General features: G+C 36.6%; 1 protein-coding gene across 5 annotated transcripts in view; it reads right to left on the reverse strand.

Moving 5' to 3' along the window:
- Positions 1-21575, reverse strand: part of USP34 (ubiquitin specific peptidase 34) — a 131021-nt gene that overhangs the window by 96509 nt on the left and 12937 nt on the right. For all 5 annotated transcript variants that reach the window (XM_064146086.1, XM_064146087.1, XM_064146088.1 and 2 more), the window contains exons 2-6: positions 15775-15862; positions 12285-12702; positions 5970-6020; positions 5643-5792; positions 444-511 (exon numbers count right to left, since the gene is read on the reverse strand). In XM_064146086.1, coding sequence (XP_064002156.1) covers positions 444-511; positions 5643-5792; positions 5970-6020; positions 12285-12702; positions 15775-15862 — 775 coding nt within the window. The remainder of the gene's footprint in view (positions 1-443; positions 512-5642; positions 5793-5969; positions 6021-12284; positions 12703-15774; positions 15863-21575) is intronic.

Here is a 21575-nt window from a genome sequence, read left to right on the forward strand (position 1 = left end):
AGTAGACTTTTGATCACACTTCAGTTCCTGCCAGCTGGAAATGCAGAACATCGAAATGCAAAGCAGTGTTAAAACTCAGCGAAACTCAGTGCAGGAAAACTCCGTGACTACACATTGCTTTCTACTTACATTGTCTCACTGTAAATTTTATGTAAAGTTTTATAAGATACTGTGGTAAGTGGAACTATATTACAACTGAACTTGTCACATGTCAGAACGGGGCTGGATGTCACACCAAAGATGCTATTAACAAGAGTGATCTGATTGATACTGAAATCAGACAGATGCAAGGAGCTGCCCAAACTGACTTTAAACATTATCTTCACTCTCCTTGGTGAGTCAGTCAAAGCAAGGATTGGAACAATTAAAAGTGTATCAGCTAAAATTAGAAATAGATGCTGTCAAAAAGTCCCACAAGAAAAATTCTGAAATTAAAAGTTTACCTGATAACGTAAGTCCTAAAGGGTATAATGTGCTGCATGACAGCAGGGATGTGTAGCCATATTCTGATCTATAATGCAAATAGAAAAAAAAAAATCATTAATAACATTTAACGAGATGGTAAAAATTAAATATTGTTGGTACATTTGCACGTGCAAACCCACTTTAATAAAAGGCTTTGTTGTCGTTTTTCATTCAGCATTCATTCTTTCAACTCCTTAATTTTCTAATTTACAAAACTTATGTTAGAAATGCTCCTGTGGCTTAAAACAGGAGTTCCACTTTTTTCTTCTAGTCAACTGGTATGTACAAACTTTGTGTAACTAGTATCATACTGCCCAGATGTCTCAGGTTTTTTCTATTTTCTGTAGTTTCTCCAATAGGAAAAAATGCTGCTCAGCCTTGTGAGGTTTCTTACTCCTTTTTCTTACACAGTCTAAAATAAAATGATTCCATTCTTCCCGTTCTTTGCAAGTATTTTCTAAATCAAGTAGAATTATTTGATTTCTCTGGATGTTTTGCTTCTTAGGGCTTATACATCCTGTAAAATAAAATTATGGTTTATAACAAGTGATTAAGCACAGGTTTTCTTACTACCATACCTGCATTCCAATATTCACCATTCTGCTATTACCACCTTTGCAAAACTGTATGCAGGAAGAAAACATACATAGAGAAAAACCCTGAAACAGCTATTTAGAACTACTGCAAGAAAAAGGGGACTAACCAAACTACTTACACAGGTAAAGTTAGAAGTTCCATCTGCATTTCAAAAAAGGAATGCTGAGCCTGTTAAACCTGTTACAGAAAGACAACTACGTGCCAGGTAAGGATTGAGCATAGATGAAACATTAGCAGCTGTTACTACGGCCCACATAATTTTAGTCATGTGCGCACACAGATCTTGTGAACAGCTAAAGCTATCAGTCATTCAACACTGTCATGCCAATTTACATCTTCATGTTGATTCTGAAAAGAACTTTCAATCTTTGCAACTGATGTAATAAACTTTGGCTAAGGACTAAATTCTTGCCGCAATTTTGGGAAATTCAGTATGCAGAAAAATCTAAATTCTCCTCTTGCCAAGAAAGAAAAATACCAGGCTGTAATAAATCTGTTTCACCAGCATTTGAACATTTCCAGAAGTAGCCAAATTTTGTTTTTTTTAGTTAGTTCTGGAAAAGACTTTTTCAGACTTACGATTTTACAGTTCAACTCACACTACACAGTAACAATACTAACCTACTTTGCAAGTCACACCAGACAAATCTTCACATTGCAAAAAAGACAAAATGTGGAATAAGCTTCTAATCCAATTAGCAGTTTCAAGAAGAAAAAAAATGCTAACATCCCAAAGAAAGTGTGACTAGAAGATGCTTGTTCCAGAAATGGGAATTAAATATTTTTGACATGGAACTGCAAGCATATCAAAGACTCTATTTACACAGACTGATTTTTAACACCACATGCTCTTTTTCATATGTAATATGAAATTTTTAAAAATTGTGAAAGAAATGTTTCGATAATTTCATTTTCACATCGTGTATTGTTCACAGCATTTTTCACTCTACCTTAATTCAAACTTCTAAAGCCATTTCATTCATCTGTATACTTGCACTATATATAACCTTGACTCTCAGAACCATATTAATGGATTTCTCATTACAAATGAAGATGCAATTTTAATTATGAACTCAAATATACAAAATTATTTCAATAAAATGGCATAACCTATGTGACATAAAACCAGCATACACAGAGTCACATTAAAACTCACTACTGTCATCAGATTTTTTTTCATTGCTTTCAGGACAAAGTATTTACAGCATTCGTTCCATTCTGAAACTTCAGAGGTTTTTGGTTTTCTTTTTTATTATTTGCTCTTTATCTAGGCAGCTCATTTACAAAAGGCAGTGCATCTCTCGTTATTACTTCTTAATGAAGTTCTGAATTGTCATACAGTACAATTAAACCAACATTTTTTTAAAATATCAGCATTTTTCAATTAATTCTCCACTAAGAGGGCAGTTACTCCTCCCCAGCACCCCCAGAACTGAGACGCTACGGAGCAAAGTAACGAAAGGCTTTTTCAGTGAGAGTTGAACTCCTTACAGAACAAGCTGTTACCAGTTTCCCTGTGTCTGCTAGCTCTTTAGGGAGACCAACACAACATCAGGTAGACTGTGCAAATACCAAGGAATATGAAATGTGGGAAGAAAGGAGGAACCATGTATCTAATTAAAAAAAGACAGTGAAAAAATATTCTAAGAAGGAATAGTCAGTCCTCCCACAATAGAGGCTGCTAAGAATGCTTGTAGAGCCATGAGCTGGAGAAAGAAAAAGAGTGCCAACTAGCCAACTCTCTGCATGAAGAAAACTGCATAATATTACACTTTCTGGCTTTACTATTACAAACATAAGCTTGTCTGACAAAGACATTTACTCAAATGAGACTTGCCAGATAAAAAAAAATCAAAGAAACAACTTCAAATAATTTGCATGTCCTCCATATTAAGGAGACACCAATAATCACAAGCAAGTATCTCTGTTCTTCGCAGACTTTATTAATTTGTTTTCTCTTACATGCACCTGTAGAGTGCACTTAAGGAGGCATTCTCCCTCCTTTGTGGAGAAAGCACAGTAAATGCTTTCTGCACCACTAGGCAACCTTGTCTAGTGAAGGCTGGATGTTTCTTGATTTCAATTTACCATTTCCAGCTCACCTATTTCGTGTCCTAGAGCTTACTACTAAACCTAGCCTTTTAATGAGAAGTTGGTTAGTTCACACTGCAGTTTTTCTGAAAAGACTTCTGAAACATTTAGGCAGTAGCTAAACAACTCTTTCACCTCATGGACTTGTGACTTCAAAATTAATTTCAGCACGGATATTTCTAGGGAGTCTTTACAATAATGGCTACCCAACTGCCATTCTCAAGAGTTAGGATAACTGTGAAATTCTGTTTAAGAGTCATTATGCACTAACTATGGTTTTGGCTTTATACATTGTGAACCAGTTAACACCTGACATTGCAGAGTTGTTCAATGAGCTTTATCAACATAGTCAGTCATAGGTCTCGCACTACCTGCAACTCGCATAAACTCACATGAACTGGGATATAATTTCAGACAATCAGAAACATTTATTAAATTACTTATATTTATCTAAGATGTATACATTATATTGCAATTATATAAAGAGATAGGGAAAAAAGAAACATTACATCAAAATTAGAATCTTATATATCATTATAAGGAGAAAGAAAAATATCTTCTTTTTGTGTATCAGCAAGGTAAAATATATTTTGTCAAAAAATTAGCTGCCTCATTCAGAACTAATAAGTATACTGCATTTGAAAGTCAGAAGCCCTGCCAATGGGTAAACTGAGTGACACCAAAATGCACACACACAACACTTTCTTACACTTTCTGTAGTAGATTCACAGAGAAAATCTAAAGTGGTTTTTTTTGGGGGGGTTGATATTTCACACTTGTTTGTTGTTTGGTTTTGGTTTGGTTTGTTTTTCACACCAGCTTTCCTCTAACTCACACAGATTTGCCAGCAAAGCCACACAGAGCTCAAAACAAAGTTTCTAATTGAATGGTGAAAAGGTGCTGGAAAAGATTGATGAAACAATACTTCTGATTATGGTCCGGGCTGAATTTCATTTTATCTGGCAGGTTTAACCATATTGTTCATCTAAAACAGCTAAAAGAGGCAGCAAAACATATTACCTACTAGAACAAGAGATAAATGCACAGTTGCTAAGCAATTATCAGACAGCAAAAACTTTGTTGAAAAGTATTTTTGGTTAGGGAACATCACTAAGAAGTAATAATTTATGTGGAGAAAATAATGATCTAGAAAAAGGACAACAAAGGTAGAAAGTTTATCAACATTCACTAGTATGGCAGCTAGGAAATGGGATTTGCAGTCAGAACTCTAGTTGAAAAAAAATATTTGGGTGATAGGGAGCTGCCACTCATTATTTAGAACCATTTTGTTCATTCTCACAAAAAAAAAAAGAAATCAAGACATGCAGCAAAGTTGGGTTCTATGACTAAAATTTACTTCTAAATCAGAATAACCTACAAGACCACATATTTTCAGCAGACGGTCTGATGAGAATCACAGGCTACAGTGACAAGAGCTGGAGAATGAAGAACTCATGAGATTATCTCTTGAAAGCTCATCAGATCATACTGAAAGGGGCAGAAGACAACCAACCTCCACAATTTAACATCCAGAGGTTTTGCAACGATCAGCCTGTGCTAGCGTACAAGAACAGACCATATCATGGCCCTACTCACTTATTTTCTCGCCTACAAGTTAAGAACTATTAAACTAAAAGGATCTGGAGCAAGCACTGTAGATCACCAACACTAGCTTTACTTCAGTTACTGGTTCCCTTTATGCAGACATATTCCAGGCCTTATTTAAAACATCATCCTGGCTGTTCAGTAACAGCAACAAGGAAGGAGGTAAAATGTATGCAAAGAAGAATCTGATTGCAATTGATGTTAAAATCATGTTAAATCTGCTTCATACAATACATAACAAACTACTGTTTTTCTTTTTGTCCACATGTAACATCAACGGACAGGTCATAACTTCTCCCATTACATATGTCCTTCTTCAGAGACTTTTATTTCTATCAATCACATTCTTTGACTCTTCACTGAAATCAGTTTGTAATTCTGCTAATCAAAACCCACTATTATTTCAAAAAGAAGAAATTATGAAGGACATGTATTCTGAAATTAAGTGAAACTAAAAGATAGTTATTGCTATGCTGAAATTGTGTACGACATAAAATCACAGGAAATTGAGACAGAAAGAAATCCATAGGCTTTTCCTTTGTGCTGCACAGGAAATTGGTAAGAAGTTAATATAGCCTGAAAAAGCTTAAAATGTTTCCATGGCATAATTATAGAGACAGAAATATCATTTGACAACATTTTTATAAATATTTTCTGAGGTTGTTACAATCTTCCTATCTACGTGAAAACCTGTGAAACTACCTGTATGCTTAAAAGAGACGTATAGGGTTTGCATGATAAAATACCCAGTGGAAAAGCAAACCTCCATTTCTAACAAGAAAAATCTTATAAACATTTCTCTCACTTGTTGGTCCCACAGAATTCTTCCAAGCTTCAGTCCTTTTACTTTTTGTAACATTCAATGATTTAAAGCAAATACTTACATTAGATACCACTGTGATAAATGCATGTGCGATAAGAAATGGCAGTGTCTCAGGGGTTCCGTATTCAAAACAATCCTTCATGAGGGAAAGGCCATGTTTTCCACAAAACAGACAAACATAACGAAGCAAGTGCAATGGTACTTCTACATCCTAGAAATATTTGATTTAAAAAACAAAAAAAGAGTTTGAACAATACATGCTAGATCCATTAATACATCCTGTAAATTCAAAGCTACACTAGTGTAATACAATACTATGCAGAGGAACAAATAGAGCTATTTTAATGTTTCTAGGAAATGTGCACCTGTTTAAAAATTGACAACTTACATTCATATCACAGAATGCCCCTAGTATATTGCTTTCTTGAGCAGAAATATCCTGTTTAAAAAGAATAAAAAAATACAATTAACAATAAAACACATTTATAGAGAAAAAAATTACACACCATTACCAGGTATTACAGTCAACTACTAGGAAAAAAAAAACCACCTTAATTTAGAGGAAGCCAGATGCTTTTCTCCACTTTCACACTACGAAACATAGTTTTCAAATTTCCCATTTTACCTTTACTAATAAGCGCACAAATATATGCTTAGGCTTACATCTCAGTAGAGGCTCTCAACAGCTGCATTAACAGACCATTCTTTAATCTCAGCCCCCTTCAGATCAACAATTTTTCCAAAAGGAAAGCAGCAAAGGGGACAGTCTGGCTACATACCAGCCTGAGATTTACAAAACTGAAAACAACCTAAGTATTTTTAATGCAATTTTTCCACAGAGATATGGCATATATCCAAACATCTGAATTTAAATGAAATGTCAGATATTCTACAATCCTACATTTAGTGACTTACAAGGGTAAACCATTAAATTATTCTTTCCCATCAGAATATTAAAATTCTAACCTCAGCTACTATACTCTTCTATATTTAACAAAACACATCATAAAATATAAGCATCTAATGCTCTTTTCAGGATTAAGCTAACTGAAGAGGAGTAAGGAACTTTATCACCCTATCAATCTGTTAGCAATTTGCTGCAACAAGAAATCTATTTTCTAGAAGTACTAAACTGAAAAGCGTTTGGTAAAATAGTTTTTGGCTTTCATGGTCACAACATCCACTTCTTGAACAGTATAAAGCAGAAGCTTTCTTCATTAGGGTTGTAACACTTATTGTGTGTGTCCTGCATATGGTTGGGGGCAAAATGATACCAATGATAGCATAAAATGCGACAGTAAAAATACAACATTTCTATGGATAGTTGCAGATAGTTACAGCACACACTCTTCTCCTTCCCATCCCTTCATGCCAAACACCTAGCTTTCATATTCACAAACCAAATGTAAGTTCAACATCAAGTTTTCAAATGAAGCTTCCTGAACATATTTGAAATATATGTGTAGGAGTAAGCCTCTTAGAACTGTACCATAGATGCTGAAGGCAAGCAATTTTGGATGGATTAAGTGTGATACAAATATTTTGAATTATTCAATATGCTCATATTATAACTAAGCATTCTTTTGTCTTCTTTTGAACTCTAAGTCATGCCTGAACTTGTGATACTCTAACAGCTATTTTTAAAACAGCTTTGAAGCCAGTAGGTGGTATGTTTTCAAGTAGCAAGAAAAGGTGTTCAACGATCTGCTCATGAAAAGTGCAGAGTGTGTGAGAAATATGATTAGTTTTAATAAAGATTTGTTCCTGATTGAAATACAGTTATTGGAATAAACAAATCAAAAACTCACAGGGGTCTGTTGTGCAAGTTCTGCAAAGCTTACTAGAAGTGTTGCAGTTGAGAGATTGAATCTGGAAGTATGACTTCTATTCTTGCAGATGTGAAACAGAACAGAGACTGAGAATTACTTTAAGATCACATTTATATAGATATAAAAGAACTTCATGGGAATCTAACATGGTGTTAAAACCCATCATCACTTCAGATGAGTGATGCTGAGGTCTGACACACAGTCTTGATACAGGACACTTGAAAGCAAAGAATCAGAGACTACAGCTACAGACATCTAAGCAACTGATTTTTTCCTCTTTCATTTCACCCTCTCTTGAGAACTGCTAAATGGCTGGTTAACTCCTTTCAGATTCATTCCTCATTCTAAGGCAATGCAAAATTCAGGAGTGCACTTTACATTGTTGTTTCTTTCTCTGCAAGATTTTAAGATCCACCATTTTCTAGGTTGTTTTTTTTTTTCTCAATGAAGTGTTCACTCTAAGTATTACATCTGCTGAACAACGTATGAAAAGAACATGTCATAGAGATTTAACTTAACCTATGTGAAAGATTTCAAAAGACAGTTTTCAGCAAGCTCCTCATCAGTCTGAGAAAACCTGAGACATTCTGTCTATACAGACTCATATTTAAGACTGTACACGATTTATTTCATAAGGTAGTTTCACTGTCTTCGTACACAGTATACTGCTGCGGCGTTTCGGGCCCCTGCAAGGCCACTTGTTCAAGGTAGCTTCTGCTGTCAAGAATACACAGCCCTTCTGACTACCATGGTCTTAACTCTCACTTCAGAAATGTTCTGAAGGACACAAATAATTCTTAGCCAGTATCATTTAAGGAGAGAATCAATAGGATCACAGGCAAACCTCCTTTTGTAGACAAATGATACTTCACCCTTCATCCAACTTCATAAACTCCCAAACTAGGGGAAATCCCCTACTTCAAAATGGATGTTTTTCTTCTCCACTAGATGATCAAGTGTAAAATGGCTTTGGCAAGAACCCAGTAGAAGTACCCTACTTCAAGATACCTGCTGTCATTAAGAACAAAGATCTTGGAAGTGCAGACAGAACAAAGATTAAGAGTAGTAGTGACTGCTACTTGTTGCCAAAAGGTAGTAAGACCACGTGAAAGCCTTAGAGTGGAAAACTGTAAATGACAGCCTGACTGGTCACTTTTAGACAAAGCGAAACCATACTGGCCATGACGACTCAATGAGGTTGCATAAACTGACCTCAAGAATGCAGTACAAGGAACTTCTGAAGTCAGTGAGAGGTGAGACCTGAGTCTGTTTCACATTAGAAAATCTCCCTTTTTCCAGACCATAAGTATTTTGTGGTTGTGTATGCTACAGTGGATCACAAGATACAATTAATTATTGTTGAATGAATTTGGCTATACCTGACAATAAGTTAAAACCTGCCAACACAGCAGGTTGTTTTCAATGGAATGGATTTGGGGGTTTGCCTTATTGCAAAACATATTGGTACAAGTCAACAGTGGCTGTCTCACAAATATATGCGTATATGAAAATAAGACAAAGTTAAGATTTGTGGATTTCAGGTTTCCCATCATCCATTTTGGCCTGCCTTTTAAACTTTCACCATACATAAATAAATCCATAGTTCAGCCCTTTGCAAGTAGTAACTGTACAACAGGGTAGATCTATCTTGTCATTTAGAAAATATAAATCAATTACTATTGAAATGATTTATCTTTTGTACTCCTCTAGGACACCCACTGAAACTAGCTTCATAGGGAATACGCAGTCAACAATTCTGGAGCAGCTTTTTGGTGTATAAGCACATTTCTTTTTTTTTTAATGGCAATTTTAAGTATTCTTTCTTCATTTCAATTTCACTGAAAAGAAAATCTCAGTGTGCCTGGTGCAATTTATTTTTGACTTCATGTGTAGCCGTAAAGTGGTTTGGACACATGGTATAAACTGCTGTATTGTGATTTGCTATCGTTCTAGACACTACCACATGCCATTCAATTTATTGAATACATTCATTAGTGTGCTAGTTTGAAGCTAGCTGAGATATTTTGATGAGAAGAATTAGATTATAGCCTGTGAAAAGGAAACAGTGGTGATGTCTACTTCACTCATAGGCTTGTTGAGATGTATAAGAAGAAGAACATAAATATAGGTAACAGAGTTGCTCTCTGTCTCTTGGGGCTGCATGAACTTCTCTCTCAAACCTGCCTGACTAATCCATCTGCTTCCTAAGCCCCCTGGACGGCCCTCCAAACTACCTTGAGCATAAAGCAAAGTCTGGGGTAAGGTAGAGGAGTGGGAGGAAGGTGGAACCATGGTTGGGAGTCCCTCCTGGGGACTCCAGTTTCTGGGAGAGCTGTTGTGTTTCAGTATTACTTTTAAACTTGTATATTTCTGTATATATTGTAAATATCTGCTTGTATATTATGCTAAGCTGTAAGTATAGAGCTTCATTCAATTTTCCAGAGCCACTGAGTCCAGTCCGGGTGATTTGCCAAGGCGGGGGTGGGGGCACGCAAGTAATACCCAAAACACACCCTAAAAATACAGCTTAAAGGGAAGTGGAGAATGAAAAAATATTTTCCGGAGGTACAGACAAACGAGGGCAAAGTATCTTTACTTTTCTGCTAGATATTTTAAATCATAGAATCAACCAGGTTGGAAGAGACCTCCAAGATCATCCAGTCCAACCTAGCACCCAGCCCTATCTAGCCAACTAGATCATGGCACCAAGTGCCTCATCCAGTCTTTTCTTGAAGACCTCCAGGGACGGTGCCTCCACCACCTGCCTGGGCAGCCCATTCCAATGGGAAATCACTCTCTCTGGCAAGAACTTCCTCCTAACATCCAGCCTATACTTCCCCTGGCACAACTTGAGACTGTGTCCCCTTGTTCTACTGCTGGTTGCCTGGGAGAAGAGTCCACCCTCTACCTGGCTACAATGTCCACACAGATCAGAGAGACACACTAACCTGCCAGATTTCATTATTATCTCTTTTCTCTTGGCGGGAGGGGGATGGGATTTTTTTTTCCCCCCCACTTCCCTGGTAAGGCTGCATCTGGAATACTGTATCCAGGTCTGGACACTCAGTTCTAGAAGGACAGAGAGCTGCTTCAAGGAGTCCAAGGCAGAGCCACAAAGATGATTAAGGGAGTGGAACATCTTCATTATGAGGAAAGGCTGAGGGAGCTGGGTCTCTTTAGCCTGGAGAACAGGGGACTGAGGAGTAACCTCATTAATGTTTATAAATATGTAAAGGGTGACTGTCAGGAGGATGGAACCAGGCTCTTCTTGGTTATGTCCAAGGACAGGACAAAGGACATTGGGTGCATACTGGAGTACAGGAGGTCCCACATGAACATAAGGAAAAACTTTTTTGCTGTAAGGGTGGCAGAACACTGAAACAGGCTGCCCAGAAGGGTCGTGGAGTCTCCTTCCGAACCCACTTAGACATGCTCCTGTGTGACCTACTCTAGGTGATGCTGCTCTGGCACAGGGCTTAGACTAGATCTTTCAAGGTCCCTTCCAACCCCTGAAGTTCTGTGATCCTGTGTAACATGCCTCAGTATTTATTTTATAATAGACTAAGATTTTTTTTATACATTTTGGAAGCACTAGAGTTCTACTATTCTAAAGTAGCAATGTTATCTCTTCTACTGTTAAAAATTTCTGCTATCATGAGTAACTCATTTATTGAAGTTCAGAATTTAATTTTGAATTTCGATATTAAACATATCTTCATTGAATTGAGACAACTTAGTAGTCTCAGATATGAGAGCCCTTCTTGCTTCAAATCAGGTTTGCAGTAAGACTTGGAGGTATCATAAAACAGAAAATCCTGTTTTAAGTGTGTCATCTGTACTTTTCAGCTAAACATATTCCTGAACAGACCAAGAATTTTTTTGGGAGAAGATGATGTAGCTCTTCCTCTAAGCATATGGACTTGAGTTTGAAAAGCAAACTTAACTACTTGGATCTCCAACAGAACTCCCAAAATTCTCCACATAAAACAAAGGCCGAGTTAACTGTATTTTAATTCTTCATTTGGACTTTCTAAAGTTTGGTTTGCTTTTATATGTAAGTAAAACCACACCTCATCTTTGCATACAAGTATTGTGAAAGGACTGTTTATATGTTATTTGACTACTAGTTGTATCAAAATCCAATCTTCCCATGGCCTATACTATTTCAATCACAAAATGCTAATATCACTGCATTTTGCAAACTGGGAACTGCACATTGCAGGATTTCTGAAAATTTTGTAGTTTGGTTTGTCATTGTTTGGCGTTTGGGTTTTTTGCGGTTGGTTGTTTTCATGGAGTTTTTTTTCTGGGGGGTTTTCATTTGTTGTTCAGTTGGTGGTGGGTTTGGTTGTTTTTATCAGAAGAAAATATAAAAATGTGAATTGTTCCCATAACAAATACCACAGAGAAAAATCAGCACCATAGAACAAAGCTACTTGAGCAGAGCACAGTTACTCCAATCAATTAAACAGCTATTCTAACAAGTGAGTTCAGCTGTCTATAAACTTTAGTTCATGGAGTTTTGCCTCTAGAACCACAAATTGTAATGGAAAGAAATTAGTCAACTATTAATGGGCTACCTTCTGGAAGAAAAGCTTTGCTGTAGCCCCGTTTTTGCCTTCCTATTAAACAGTACAATAATTCAATGACAGTTCCATCCAACACTTATCTATTACCTATAACAATTAAGCATATTTTAAAGAAAGTGTAAGAGTATGTGTAATTTTACGTGTTTCCCTGAAAAGTTCTACTGAAGTTAACAGGAGAGCTGAACTTGCCCATCCCAGTGTAAAAGCAACTATCACCAAACATGTACCATATACTCAAAGAGAACAAATAACCTTTCACAAAATAATATACACATAAAGATATACCTCTATCGTGGGATGAGTATTATGCTTATAAGCAGTGTACAGAGGAAATTGAATTTGAAAAATTTTTGCCACACACAGTAACAACTTCTCCTTCTCATCAGTGCTCCATAAGTTAAAAGCATCAGTGTTCTTTGTGGACTCCTCCTCTGTCAGGATACAAGTTCTTGCAGAATCTATTTTTTTCTCTATAGATTTTTGTCGTTCTCCATTTTCTTCATGAGATTCTCTTTCTACATTCAGGGGCTCATCAGCATGATTACTCTGATCTTGCCATGTTGAATCTATATCAATAGTGCAATGTTTACAGAGCTGGTCCCGAAGAGCTTGAACTTGGGCAATCACTAAGTTAATAAGCGCACATACTACTTGGTTAAAGATCTCCAAATGTTTATACTCCTTGAAACAGCACAGACATTGTCTGTAAGAAAGCAGAAAAAATAAAAATAAAAATTCCTGAAGTCACTGAAATCAGAACAGGTAACTGACCAAAAAACAATGCTTCAGATTAAAACATTTTACATGAAATAATTGACAGATCCATAAAAGTAAAGAAAACCAAATGACACAGACTATTCAACTACCAGCAAGAGTCACAAAACCTTCCTTAAGCCTTGGGAGCATCCCATTACTTCCAAATGCTTAACACAACTATGAAGTCCCTGTTATCACTTATCTGTGACTGAAGTAAAATGTACAAAAGAAATCTTATTGGCAATGTCACTGTACTACTAAAAAAGCAATACTCTTCAGTATATTCTTGAATCTGTTTCCTCATCTGGTTTTCCCTATTGATATTTACTGCAATAAACCACTTGACATGCTTGTAAGTTGTGTAAGAACTAAATATTATAACCTGTAAATCAAAAGCGTTGAAAAACAATTTTGAGTATTTAAGTTCACTTCCTGTATCTGCATTTGGATAGAAACCCCATGGACAAAAGCAGCATCAAGTATCTTAATTACTTTCTTGACTTTGCAAGCTCGGAGATTGTTCCTCTGAATATAACAACATACTGCAAACAGTAAAGAAAAAGTGGGATGTTACACACCACTCTTTTGTCACTGTAATAAGAAAAAAAAATCAATCAAATGATCAAGCTAGAAAGCTCTGTAATACAGTTCTGTTTGTGGGCAACAATATGTCAAAGAGATTCTGGGTACATAAACCTCCCAAGACAGGCATCCTAGAACCTACTGTCTGGGAGCATTTGTTTCTTCCACACAAAGAAGCAACCTCCTTGCTCCGAACAAGAGGCGGAGGATATTCCTCTAAAAGGATCTAAATACTGGAGAATATAAAGAAGAAAACAATTAATATGGAAGGGTGTTTCACTGAAGACTAACATGAAAAACTACATGCTTTTAACAATCTCTGATCTGGACTCTGCTCCTTCTCGCTCAAACTCTAAGCAATGTAACTGCCATATAAAGTGGTAGCTGTCTTGCAGTAAAGACCTTTGTCCTGTTCAACTGAGAACAATGGACTCCAGTCCATGACTAGAGAGATCAGATACCAAAAATAATCGAAAAGTTGCACACACAATTTCTCAAAGAAACTACCAGGCAAAAGATAGGGTGAGCAGCTACCAAAAAGTGGTGGTTAAATATTCTCTGCAAAGCACAGAATTTCATTTAGTCACTAGAGTCCATAAGATATACTTTAAAAAAAAAGAGAATTCAGAACTGTGACAGGTAGATGGTGCTGCCTCTCTTGATGCAATACAAACGTGACCTTCAGCTATAGCTCCTGAACTATATACCTTCTGAATACACGTATCTTTTTTCACTGGGTTACAGTATTCCTCAATTCCAGAACATAAGTGATAAAGCATATAGAACGTCTAATTCCACCTACGCAGAAAGAAAAATCTTATTAATGTTGCGTAAATGAAGTGTGCCCTCGTCTATTTGAAACATAGATTCCTGTGACTGACTTGTAGAGATGTTATTTGTTTCAGGACAGAGGTATGTGTAAACCCTCTACATCTTCCTGTATCTGAAAAAAATAAAGATCCAAAAAATGAGTATGCTACAAACACAACTTCTTGGAACTTAATATTTTCCAGAAGAAAACTACCAGTAGATGGAAGAAAAAGGTGTTGCTTAGGCTTAATTGCCAACTGACCTTTTGAAGGAAAGGGATTTAAACTACATGTGACAAAATGAAAAGTAGTTCTTAAGGAAGGTCTCAAGCACAAAACAACAAGAACTCTACAAAGCCCATCTGACAGGGTGGAAACAGGACATTAAGTTAGATTGTAAAGTAAAACTCCTTCCTGCAGCCTCTTCAGTTGACTCTGCTTTAAGCAGATTAAGGACAGTTTTCTATTATCTTCTGTAGTATGAAAACACGCATATGGAAGGTAAAAAGAAAATAAAGAGTTAAAAGTTACCTAGTCTTATTTTTTTAGTTCAGGTTGGATTTGTCAAGCTATAGATGCTGTACAGAACAGAACTCTGAAACAGATGATGACCTGGAAAAAGGACTAGGGTGTAACTGTTCTCAGACAAACTTGGGATTTAGGATCTGTCAGAACTATAGCATTCTGGTCTCTGTTGTTGCTGGTTTGGCTTAAAATTCCTACTTTGTGGCTAACAGCACACTGTAAAAGATCATGAATTTAAGTACTTGATTTGGGCAGGTATTCAAAATGTGACATTACTTTCTTTTGTAGTCTTCTAAGTATCAGAATAATGTTTACCAATTTGTTCTCCATACTGCACACTGAGTTTCAAACACCCTTACTACAGATTCTTTCTAAATACTACTATCTGTATAATTCCTCGTGCTGGAAAAAAAATTGGTATCTGTACAGTAAGCGGAACAGCTGATACAACTACTTAAAAACAAAACAAACAACAAAACAAAATCCCAAACAAAAAAAGAAAAAAAGCAGAAAAAATCAAACAAAAAAATCCCCCCAAAACCACAACACAAACCAAAACCAAGCCCAAAACGATCCAAAAACTCCCACATGACTACCAACAGCAATTTAAGTCACAGATGAGAAATAATAATGTAGTTCACTCAATACAACCACGAGCAACAGATTTTATCCGTTTAGTAACTATGGACTGCAACCTTTCATCATCTCGACTTAGTGTATTAGGACACAGAAATATTTAACATGGTGGTTGCATTCACAGTGATCTCTTCTTAAATTCTTCTTACCCTGCCCTGCCTCCACAGAAGGTGGTCAGAAGATCTCACGTTAAAGCAGAAACACACAGTATTTGTCATTGCAATATGGCTATTTACTGATACACAAATGTTACAGCATCTGGAATGCCATCAGAATCAAAAGACACTTTGCCCAAAATGCACTAACGTGTTTAACTTTCTAAGTAGTGAAATGTTCTTTACTCTCCAAGTATCATTTTTCAACACATTTGTAACTTGTCCATTCTGATTTACTCCACTTTTTTTTAAGAAGGGAAACCTACTGTTGAGATACAGTATCACCAACACTCAAAGTCAAACCAAAATTACCTTTGTGTCCAGGAATTGATGTAAGCAAATATCTTGAGGGCATGTTCCTTTCTGAGCTGCAATCCATCAGCACCTTCAACATCTGATACTAAAGAAAACAGAAACATATTAGCAAAAAAAACTTCCATGCAATTGTTATATTTTTTTATTAATTATCTTTGATAGCATGAAATACATAATTTGCCATTATGAAAATAATATTTACAAAATGTAAGTCCTCAACCAAATCTGGTTTTTTTGCTTTAGTAAGCAGAAGACTTAAATGCAACTAACTTGATAACAAAAGCTGCACAGTATTCTGAGCAAGTTACTGATGAAGAACTCCTCATATGATCCACTGGGAACTACAAATTGACGTGCATTTTCAAATACCAACCTTCATCAATGATTTTATCCACTAACATCACAACAAAACTATTCAACAATGTGCTGTGTATATAAGTTATTCTAAACTAGCCATGTTCAATTCTAGTAATTTAACCACAATGAATCACTACTTGGGAAAATGAGAAATGCTTACCCCATTTATTACAACCAGAAACCAGAGCAGTTACACAATGAATTCAAATCCCCAATAGTTCAATGAAGCATTATCAAATACCTTCCACCACCATCTAAAAAAATACTTCCACATTCTAAGAAGCCAACTATCAGTAGCAGTCCACATCTGAACTTACACATTAAGCAACTGTATATGAGGGCACTGGAGTCTGTCTATTGGCCACACACCCTTTCTCCAGCTATCAAAGCACAATTCTCACGTCATCCTTCGTCCTAAATTACCAATTTCTACACAAAAGAATGTCAGCCTTTCTTTTAAGATGGCCAATTCATTTTTAACAAAATAATTTCTACACTTCACATGACATTTCAAGTATTACATGTTCATGAATCTAATTCACAAGCAAGATTTGTAGGAAAGGTCTTTTAACAGAAGCAAGCTCTTCAGAATTTCTATCTCAGTCTCTTTTCCAGCCTCAGCCTTGTAAGGTCCTATGTGGGCTATCAATACAGGTTTCCAAAAACTAAAGCTAACAAAAGTTTGCTGGCAGTAACTAGAAAGTAAATTCAGAAGACTATCACTTCAGAGGGCTGTCACACAAAACCAGTTAGTTATGCGTTCTCTGAAATAAGGGCATTATATGTGCACTTACATACATCTTTTCATATGCATACACACAAATATAGAAGTGTCCAAAAAAACTCCCTCAATAGGATACAACACCAATAAGTTTTAAAAATCTCTTTTCTTTTCAACATGACTTTTAAGGCCAAAGCACAGCTCTGAAGAAACCAACAATTTTGTCAATCAATTAATTCAGACCAAGCATGCTACAGAAGACAGATCCTTAATTATAGATAGTAGCTGGAAAAAAAAATACAAAAAATTAACAAAAGTGAAAACAACAAAAACAGACCACACCAAAAACTACCCCCACATGAAAACGCCTTATGAAACCTTTGTTTTCCAAACTTTATGAGCATTATTGCATTAAGATGAATTCCTTCAAATCTGACAATACCTCATTAGCAGCAAGCCTAATTCTAATTTGTAGGATCTTACACACACATTCATACATTAAAAAAAACTACATTACTCTCCACATCACCCTGCTTAAACACACACTGTAACAAGCAGGACAGTGGCTCCTAACTTCCAGAGCAGCCTTTTCACTGCAATAGTTTGAAATACTCAGAGATTCCTCTCTATGAGATTGAGAAACATGAAACCTGAACGTTAAGGAAACTGTCTCTTAAAAGCTACAACTGCCACAGTATACAGAATGTAGAAGTTATGGAAATACTGAAGCTTATCCCCCAAGCTACAATAACCAGGAGGTATATGTACTAGGTGGAAAATACTGTTATTCCCCTGTTTATGCATTCTACAACTCAAAAGCAGACCCATTTCAATTGGTCTTATTTACTAATCACTGGTAATAAATGTAGTGACTACCTATGTGACTTCCCTTTTGTACCTAAAAATAATATTGTCTTTGTTCCTAAAAATACTCAGGAAGGTCAAAACAGAAGCAGCCACACTGAAGCTGCAGTTTTCCACTGAGCTGACACACTAGATTGTGTGCCTGCCAAATTGGGCAGCAACACACCTAGCAGGGCTTCTCCTCCAGGACCTCAGTTGAAGCCCTCTCTTTCGCTCCCTAGCAGAAAGGATATTTTTCAACTCAGCTAATTCATGTCCTCACAACTCAAATACACATCCTGGGCTTTTGACTTCCTACCTCATTCTGCATACCAATTTTGTGGATACTATTGATTTACAGTACTTCTCTTTAGGGACACATGCAGCTTGAAAAACAATCACTTATGATGCCTTCCTAGTATTTTTTTTTAATTGAAAACAGTACCAACAACAAAAGCAATAGCAACAACTATACTCATTACGATTCCTGCATATTTTGTTGCTTTTAGTCAATTCTGTAAGGACTCCCTTGCTCCATATGATTTCACTTCCAATTGACGACGTCTCAGTCCTTTCAACATATTTTTCTTCTGCCTTGAATGGGACAGTACTTAAAACAGATAGATCCATTCACGTGCAAATAAAGCATGTCCTTTCATTCTCTCCCATATCCAAGCACCCTGCCTTCCATCGTCCCGATCTGTTGTCTCCCCAGTCTCTCACGCTTTCAGTGTTTCAAAAGTAGTAGTAAGAACCATATAAAACTTTTCCAAAAACTTTCTGTAATGAGTCTCCTTCTTGAAAATTGATTTGGAGGATAAGCCTTTCCCTGGTTTTGTACTCGAGGCAGCAATTCCCACAGGATATGCTAAGGCATACTCGTACTCTGACAGCATCTGAAGCACATCAGAGTGGCAGCAGTTTCTGTGTGTCCATCAATAAGAATTGATAATACGTGCTCTAGAGCTTCACAGCCAGTCATTCCATGATCTACTGGAGTCTGTCTCATCACTGGCACTCCACTCCTAGGTCAGCTCCTTTGCCCATGTCTCCAGTGGCTGTTTTTCTCCAGGCACTCACAAGCTAGCAATATTAAAAATGCCTTCTGTAATTTACTCCCGAGTTCTCTGGGTTCAACTTTCTTCTTCCTGAATTCACTCAGCATATTTTTCTTCTCAGCTTCCCTCTTAGTTTACACACACACAAACACCTTTGCCCTGTGTTAGATCCAATTTCAAAATCAACATAACCCACTTCAAGTCCACACTACTAACAGTATCCATTACCCCGCATTTTAACAACAATCAGTCTTCCTGCAGGACCCCAGAGTCAGACTGGGAAACGAGCAAATATAATTTACCGATCTAACTGAAAGCGAGCCACAATTTCGTTAGCTTTGCAAGCCATTGAACACTCAGAGTGGCAGCTACGTAAGCTGGGAGTGCTTGGACAGAAAGTGTGAGGAGTGTGAAGCTGAGGGAATTAAACACCTTCGTAGTGACTGCAATCATAAACGTGCCCTATTCCACATGAAGTAACTTCATCTTAACATTGCTCATCTACAGGCAAAAACCCTGAAGATATGGTTAGTATTAGAGTATGAAAAACAGAACTGTGAATGTCTTAAACAGATCCATACAAGTCAGAACTGAACAAAGACAGCGGAAGGTAAATTCCAGCTGAACATATTCTACAAATGCAACGTAGGAAATTAGGTCCCTTTTGCATACTTGTATTGTCTCATTTTAGTGAATCTTTACAAGATTGTTTAGAGATTTCTTTTTTGTCAAACACTGTAAGTGCAGAGCGGCTTAACTGACCTGAAGTAATAATTACTGCTTGCCCTGTTTTTTTTAAAAACATCTTCAGTATTCAGGTGTTATTTTAAAATATAAACAAAAACCCCATCATCAACGGCAGAAAGAAAACCACTCCAGGCATACTTAAAATGTAACAGTTTATTCAAGCAGCTGATAAGCCAAAACTCAAGATGGACATAAAAAAAAAAAAAAATCAAAACTTAAAAAACAGTGTTCTCTTTCTGTTTCTCCAGTCTTCTGAAGTTTTACTTGCCTGGTTTTAACTCAATGTGGGCCATTTACCCAATCTTCCACAAAAGAGTGCTAGAAAAGTGTTTTGAGTACTAAAAACAATGCGACCTCCCAACCTAAGAAAGATAAAGCACTAATGAAGACACTAAACAAAAAAAAGCTACAGAATATGAGAAAAAAACAAACCAACTACAAAGAAGGAACAATATAACTTCAACTGTGATTAAACAAAGCTCACGTCATAAGAACGAACTTCAGAGCCGGAGGAACAAACTGTAATTAGACCTCAAGGACAACTATCATGCTAGACTTACAAGGAATATCTTACATCCAAAGGTCACTATCACACTAAGTACAAAATCAAATGGCAAGTAAAAACAATTTAAATACAGTTTCTCTACTTTCAGAAGCATAATATAGTAGAAAGCAAACAATGAAAAACTTTAATATACATAACTAATTTCTACCTATTCAAAGCTGTAATGAGGTATAGTTGCACAGAAATTCTGCTCCCTTCTCCTTCCCCAAGCCTCATCTGGTATCAGTTTCTCATGGGAAAGACTAGATCACTTTCAAAATGGACATTATTCACAGAAATAGTTCCCTAATACAGACTTAACAAAACAAGATCCATGGCACTAAATGCCAGAGCATAAAGAATAATGCTAATCTTGAAAAAATACATATACATGATTTTCTATAGGAGTACTATTCACATAGAAAACCAGAACATTTTTAACACATTTTCTCTTATTTGTAGGGAGTTTATTTTCATTTATCATCACCAGGAATTAAGATGATACCCACAGAGTAACCCTAACCCATGCCCTTTTCATCTATTAGAATTATTCCTTTCTTATTATAAAAAAAAAATGTGATTGCCTTATACGGATTCACCAGATGTCTTCCAAACTTTTAAAAAGCCATCTTATACAAGTATCTAAACAGTGTCAACTCAAAAGTTCAGTGGAGATAATTTGACTGTCAAAGATTCCCTAAAACTTCGAGGAAAACTAGTCTTCTTTCTTCTCCTCAGTCTTGATAGAATGAAAGCCTCCCAGAACACTGACTAGATACACATAGCCAAAGAGTGATAAAAAACAACTCTGGAATGCACTAACAAATAAAATATACAAGTTCTTTACTATTGTAAACAGTGTACAAATGCCAGGTTAGTATAAAAAAAAGATGTATAATATAAAATTCTGCAGTAATGAAATTATGTAATGATGGCTAAAGGTGCTTTTTAGTGCCTTTACACTGTATTTCCAATCTGAGCTGTCCATGCTCATCCTCACCAACCAATGTAGCATAGCATCACGGGTAACTATACTCACTGCCATTCCACAACACATCCGTGATGGTTTGGGTGTTACCTGCCCCCCACACACACTTTGGAAATCACCCAGACTAGACTCAGTGGCTCTGGAAATTGAATGAAGCTTTGTATTTACAGCTTAGCACAACATACAAGCAGATATTTACAATATATACAATTATATAGAAAAATATACAAGTTAAAAAATGTAATACAGAAACACAACACCCCTCCCAGAAACCCGAGTCCCTAGGAGAGCTCTCACCCACCCTTCCACCTTCTCCCACCCCTCTCCCTTTTCCCAGATCTTGCCTTATGCCCAAGGAAGACTGGAGGGCCAGCCAGAGGGGTTAGGAGGCAGGTGGATTTAGTCACACAGACAGCAGGTTAGGTTAGAGAGATACAGCCCAAAGCCCAGAGAGCGACTGCTGTATCTGTATTTACATTCTTATACATCTCAGCAAGCCTATGAGTGAAGTAAACATCACCACTCTTTTCTTCTCACATC

Source organism: Pogoniulus pusillus, chromosome 7 (genome assembly GCF_015220805.1).
Source record: "Pogoniulus pusillus isolate bPogPus1 chromosome 7, bPogPus1.pri, whole genome shotgun sequence".
Taxonomy (NCBI): Eukaryota; Metazoa; Chordata; class Aves; order Piciformes; family Lybiidae; genus Pogoniulus; species Pogoniulus pusillus.